The sequence below is a fragment of the Medicago truncatula genome, chromosome 7 (assembly GCF_003473485.1).
Source record: "Medicago truncatula cultivar Jemalong A17 chromosome 7, MtrunA17r5.0-ANR, whole genome shotgun sequence".
NCBI lineage: Eukaryota > Viridiplantae > Streptophyta > Magnoliopsida > Fabales > Fabaceae > Medicago > Medicago truncatula.
This window is the reverse complement of record NC_053048.1, coordinates 35972058-35978097: the sequence shown is the minus strand read 5'-3', so window position 1 is coordinate 35978097 and position 6040 is coordinate 35972058. Positions and strand designations below refer to the sequence as shown.

Below are 6040 nucleotides of genomic sequence, written 5' to 3'. Positions count from 1 at the left end.
TGTGATTGCGAAAAAAACGATGATTTTGTGTAATTTGGATCGTTTACGTACGATTGTGTGATTTTGTTGTTAAACTGGCGTAATTCGGTTCAATTATGAGTGTGTAAAGATTACGGGTCATTAATGACCTTGTTTCATTGAATGGACATCAGGACAATATTCAATGATTAACTGATATATCAGTAGCTGCGTAAGTTAACTCACGCAAGTGTTAAGCCAAACGTGAGTTAACTCACGTGAAGAATAACACATGTGTGACTTAAGTCGCGCAGCGTGAGTTAAATCACTTAGGGGTATTTTCGAAACTTGAGTTGGGAGAAGAGCGGAATTCGCATGTAAACTTGTCACAATCACCACCAATAAGCCAAGACATCTTACGCACTTAAAAATAAATATTTGTTTGATTTTTAATAAGATTTTTTTTTGTCTTTCATGAAGTGATAATCCATTGAATTAAACTCACGCAAACTGTAAGATCCTGGGTTCGAACCCGGATCACGACGTCCAACCTTGCAATTTTGGCATTTGCCAGTTGAGCTAGAACTTCTAGACTTATAAAATTTTATTTGAGTTGGCTACAACACAACTGCAGACTGTCATATTTGCAGCCTACCATGATAAAAACGTTTGGTAGATAGAATTGTAAACACACTAACAAAAATAGCACCGACTCCATAAGAAACCAACAACAATAATAATATATAAAATAAATATCTTCTCAATTTATGCAACTATATCTCATGTTTGAATGAGTTTTGCAAGTTGGATCATACTACCTAAATCCCATATCAAGTGACATACTTGACTCTGTCATACATATCAATACATAATTTTTATTTTTAATATCTTTAATTATCTATTAAAAAATTATGAAAATGTAGTATTTTGAAAATATTTATCGAGACGAATTCAACATCTTATATGATATTATTTATCTTTATATTAGTTGAAAAATATAGTTAAAGTATATAGGACAATTGTCAAATGAGGTCATCTAATATGGGATATTGGACGGAGGGAGTAGTGTTTTATTTAGAAAGAGAGACCTCAAGGCATCTGCACCATGAGATTGGCCCATCAATTAGCTCTTCTGAACTGATTTAGTTACCCTAAAAGGAAGTGCTTGTGAGGGGTTTTCCTCCAACCATTTCTTCTCTGCTATCAACAATTCAACCAATTGAAGGATTTTATTTTTAGTGCGAAACTTAAAAAATCCTCCATGCTTTTGTAATCTATGAGCCAGATCCTCCCTGACAACACAAATAACATGTAGCAAAATATTAGTAATAAATTATGCTATCAACAAGTAGCTACATAATGATCATCATACTTTTGAAGAAAGTACTACAAAACTAGCAAACCTGCTTGTTGACCGGGAAATTTGACGTGATCCTCTAGACGTGAAAACAAAAGATTCCACTTCATCCCAAAAGGAATCAGTAGAAAATAACACAGGACTTCTTGAATGATTAACATCCCTCTGCTCATTCTTCTCCTCAGCATTAGATGTTGTTGATGGCATCAAACGTACACAAAAATTATCATCTCCTATATACAAGAGTTGTACATCTGGTATAGATGCTAGAATGTTGGAAAGCTTTTTACGATCAGGTAAGCCTCTACCAAAACAATCTCCCAAATGGAAAGTAAGATCTCCAATGGAGATCCCATTCGGGTACGAACTCAATACCTTCCTAATCTTCCTAGAAACCGACTGTTGAACATAAATTAATTTTATGTACGATGAAGGATCGAGGATCTTTGCATTTTGTGAAGATGTGGGTTCCTCAGCAGCTGAGAAGGGGTTTTCATGAGGCACCTTCGAGTTTCTATACCACTCGGGAGGATATTCAAGAGGCGTCTGCTCCCGCTTCCTAATATACCAATCAGGAGGATGGTTGAAATATTTTCCAGTAAGATATTTCCCCTTGAGCACTGAAGACCACTGCCACACTATAGTTGCTACTTTGCAGATATAACCATCAGCTTTTCCTGGACATGCAAGCAAAAAGTTGTCATTCCGACGTAATGTGCCGGAGAAGTAGAAGTCTTTGTCACCAAATATCAAAAAGAGATGTCTGCGTGGGGGATTTTGAGAAAGCCAATCCATTAAACATTTGTTCTTGTTCTTTCCACCTGAAACAAAGTAGTTAAAGGTCATTATTATTTTAAAAGATAAAAAATAAGATAAGATTGAATGTTTACTGCGATAGTTGGGGCAGTTTTAGAGGTGGTTGGGACTTTTGGTGTTGGTTAGGGTCGGTACAGCAGCGGTTGCTGCTTCTGTTTTGCGGCAGGGACTGTTTTTTGGCCGCTGCCCTTTTCTGTTTTCTGTTTCTTTGTGGCTGTTTGTTTGGGGTTCAGTTTTAGTTTTGGGGCCCTGTGTGTTTTTGATGTGGCATTTATGCCCTCCTCTTTGTACATCTTGTAAAATTTGGTGTTTAATATATATATATATATAAGCTGTTTCAAAAAAAAAAAGTCACATCCATCTCAAACCATAAGAACCAGGCTCCATAACAAACAAGGACACTACTTTCAAACTACAAAAGAGTTGTCTACCTAATTGTGATATATAAAGAGCAATGTTCAACATTTCAAAAATTGATTCTTGATATTGGTGTATTGGAATGGAATTTCAAAAAACTTTTTTGGACTAAATAATCTTATGGTATTTAATTAGGACTTCTATATAATATTAAAAAAATTCCATGGTATTCAATCAGGATTTTCAAGATTCTTACAAGAGAGTTTCACAAAACTCAAATCGTATTCAGTTGAGACTTTTTACAACTTAAAAAAGAATCTATGGTATTAGGAAAAAAACACGGATTTTGAGGAATTATTTTACTAGATAGATTTTCTAGGACTTTTTAGTACAATCTATAAATACTACACCGTAAAACAATCCCACCTAAGCACATGGGACTTTTTAAATCTATCATTCCCTACTTCTAGACCTCTGCAAGTGAGTATTTCTCCTCAAAGTTTATCCATCATTATAACCATTGTTCCTATCCTATGTATTGCAAATAATGTGATCAGCTTGCTGCTATCTTTTCACTCACTGCTCTTGATTTTGTTCTCAATTTTTTAATCTTGCTATCAGCAAACTTTGTAAGGTGCTATCATTATTTTTACCCCTGGTATTATAATCATACAGTGTTGATCAAAAAAATCGAAAAACAAAAAGTAATATGGAGATCGCATAAAAAAAGTAAAATTCTAGTACAATAATAATCTTATTAAGTTCTCTCTTATTAATTTTTTTTATGAAGTTTCTTCTGATGTAATTGGTTTATGCCATTTTTTTTTTTAATGCTTGCTTTTGAGATTGAATTTGCAGGGAATTAAATGATAATTGTACTAATTTATCTTTTATTTATCTCAACATTATCGTATTTTTTTTGTTATTTTTGTCTTTGATTCTCATAAATTTTGAATGCATGCTAACAATCATCAAAGTCTTGTCAAATCAGATAAGGCTGGAAGTCCCTTTAAATCTTATAAAGTCCTAGGATACAAATCCAATAAAATCGAAACAAAAAAGTTTTGAAAGCCCGACGGAGCCTTAAAATGTTGAAATTGGGGCCTAACTCATCATCACAAAACCGGCTTGTAAGGTGAGGATTGCCTCCTCTTTATAAACTCTTCTCAAGAGTCTTATCTATCCGACGTGGGACTTGGGTTTTTCCCAATATAAAAGTCGTGAAATTCCTACAAAGTCTTTTAAAATCTGTTGGACTTCTTTCCTAATAAAATAGTCGTTTAAAATTCAAAATCAATACAGCCCTTAATTTCTAATAAATAAATAAAAACAATAGAACTGAAAATGAAGATGGTAAAAGTTTTAGCTATAAGGTAAGAAAAAAGAACCTGGAATGTGGTGGAGATCAATGCCGGATAAGAAAAGTGCTTCTTGTTTGATCTTTGAAAGTTGAGAAACATCGCCATATGTGTCAATACAAATAGGGCTCTTAATCTCGTTAGCTCTAAGAACTCCCATAATTGAAGGTGCTACATTCAAAAAGCTAATGTCGGAAGGGACGGCACAGCTGTCAAAGTCCCACCATACGGAAACCCTACATTTAAAGTTATCCCAATAAGGTTGCTGAGGATGACAAAGATCATATTGCAATCCTGATGACTTGGATTCTTCAAAATGACTAGCACTCTCGTATACTTCGGACTTAGCATTGCTTCTCCAAAATGTCCACCAACTACTAATCCAACTACCAAAAGTTGAAGTAAATGGGCTACAACAAACTTCATCAACCTCCTTTGTAGTTGGAATCTCATGTTTGTTTTGCAACATGTTGCAATCATTACAGGTAGAGGGATTCTTTGAAGGGTTTATTTTTTCCATAATTTCAGGATTTACATCATCAGACTTAACAATGTCATTGTCAGATTTTTTGGAAATATTGCTGTCATTTGGAGGAAGTTGAATCTGCAGCAATGGTGCATGAGTCACATCCACCTCCAGAGATTTTTTCTGCAACTCATCTGGAGGCCGATGCACATTACTTTCTAACGAAGGAAATGATGGTTTACCATCCGCATATTCCCCAAGAGGATTTCCTTGTGAAGGGAGAAATTGAAATGATTTTAGATCATCACCCTCGCAGCTAACACACGATGAGGATATTCTGGGAACCCCATCTGCACTTCTATCCATATTTTTACCCTCATCATGTAGATTTTGAGTTAGGACACAATCTTTCTGCTTATTCTTAACAGCAGATGTAGTTGATGGGACCAAGCGCACCCAAAAATTACCTCCTCCTAAATATTGGAGTTGTACATATGACATAGATACTAGAAAGTCGGAAAACTTTTTATTTCCATAGAAGCGTTTATCCAAAGGCAGATCACACTTTGTCAACTCTGCACGAAGATCTCCGATGGAGATCCCATTTGGGTGCGAACACAATATTTTCATAACCTGCCTAGAAACTGACTTTGAAGCTTCACATAACTTTATGTCCAAGGTAGGTTTGTAGATCTCCTCCGCATTTTGTGAAGATGTGTGAAAATCAACAAGTGAGAAGGGGTTTTCAAGAGGCACGTTTGAGTTTCCATACCGTGAATTAGTTGGACCATCAGGAGGATGGTTGAAATGTTTTCCTGTAAGGTCTTCCCCCTTGAGCAACGAAGACCAGTCCCACATTATAGTTGGTGCATGGCAAAGAGCAACATGAGGCATTCCTGGACATGCAAGCAAGATATTGTAGTTGCACATTCTTAACCGGTGCAATATGCCACTACTAGAGAATTCTTTACTACCAAATATCAAAAAGAGGTGTACGGGTGGAGGATTTGCGGAAACCCAATCATTAAGATCCATAAGAAAATGCTTATACCTATTGTTCTTTCCAACTGCAACAAACAAATTAAAACATGGATTCAGGTTAATTTGTTCTAATAATAAAGAAAATGAAGGGTAAGGAAAACTCACCGGTATTTAATTCGGTAATGGATCCGTGTAGAGAAATGTTTGTTGAATTAAGAGCCTCTTTGTCGACCTCAGAAGAATTAAAATCGCCATAAGCACGAATATGAATATTACCCATAATCCCGTTAGCTCTAAGGGCAGCCGTAATTGAAGGTGCTACCTTCGAATAGCTTTATTGTTAGCCTGTGGTAATAACTTCCAACAGGGCAGTTACACAAATTACAACTGCTATATAATATAGAAACTGTCACACAATTACAGAAACTGTCTAAAATAACCACTCCTCTAGGAATCAGAGAGCCTAGTCTCTCCCAAACCATACCAAATACCAACCGAATGTCTATTATGAGACATCCTTATTCTATTCTATTTATACACAATACACACTAATAATTACAATTGAGCATAGTTTAATTTGGGCCTGCATCTGACATATACATGTCTAATAGGCGGCCTACTAACAAACAAATTCTTAATTCTCCATAGAATGTAATTTACTTTTTCTACTCTAGTATCTGTCCTTGGCCTGATCTCTTCATTGGTATTATAATTTTGCATATTTGGCTTGATTTCTTAATTTAACAG

At 35.4% G+C, this 6040-nt stretch overlaps 1 protein-coding gene across 2 annotated transcripts; it reads right to left on the bottom strand.

The window, feature by feature from the left end:
* Positions 1-617: 617 nt before the first annotated feature.
* LOC25498900 (uncharacterized) lies at positions 618-5621 on the bottom strand. 2 transcript variants are annotated; one of them, XM_039828051.1, is made up of 5 exons: positions 5459-5621; positions 4746-5379; positions 3877-4412; positions 1362-2136; positions 618-1250 (listed from the first exon to the last, which is right to left on the bottom strand). In XM_039828051.1, the coding sequence occupies exons 1-5, from the start codon at positions 5571-5573 to the stop codon at positions 1082-1084; spliced, it is 2229 nt and encodes a 742-aa protein (XP_039683985.1). In that variant the 5' UTR covers positions 5574-5621; the 3' UTR covers positions 618-1081. The 2 variants fall into 2 exon arrangements, with proteins under 2 accessions (XP_039683985.1, XP_013449336.1); XM_013593882.2 differs by having other exon boundaries at positions 3877-5379.
* Positions 5622-6040: the final 419 nt, after the last annotated feature.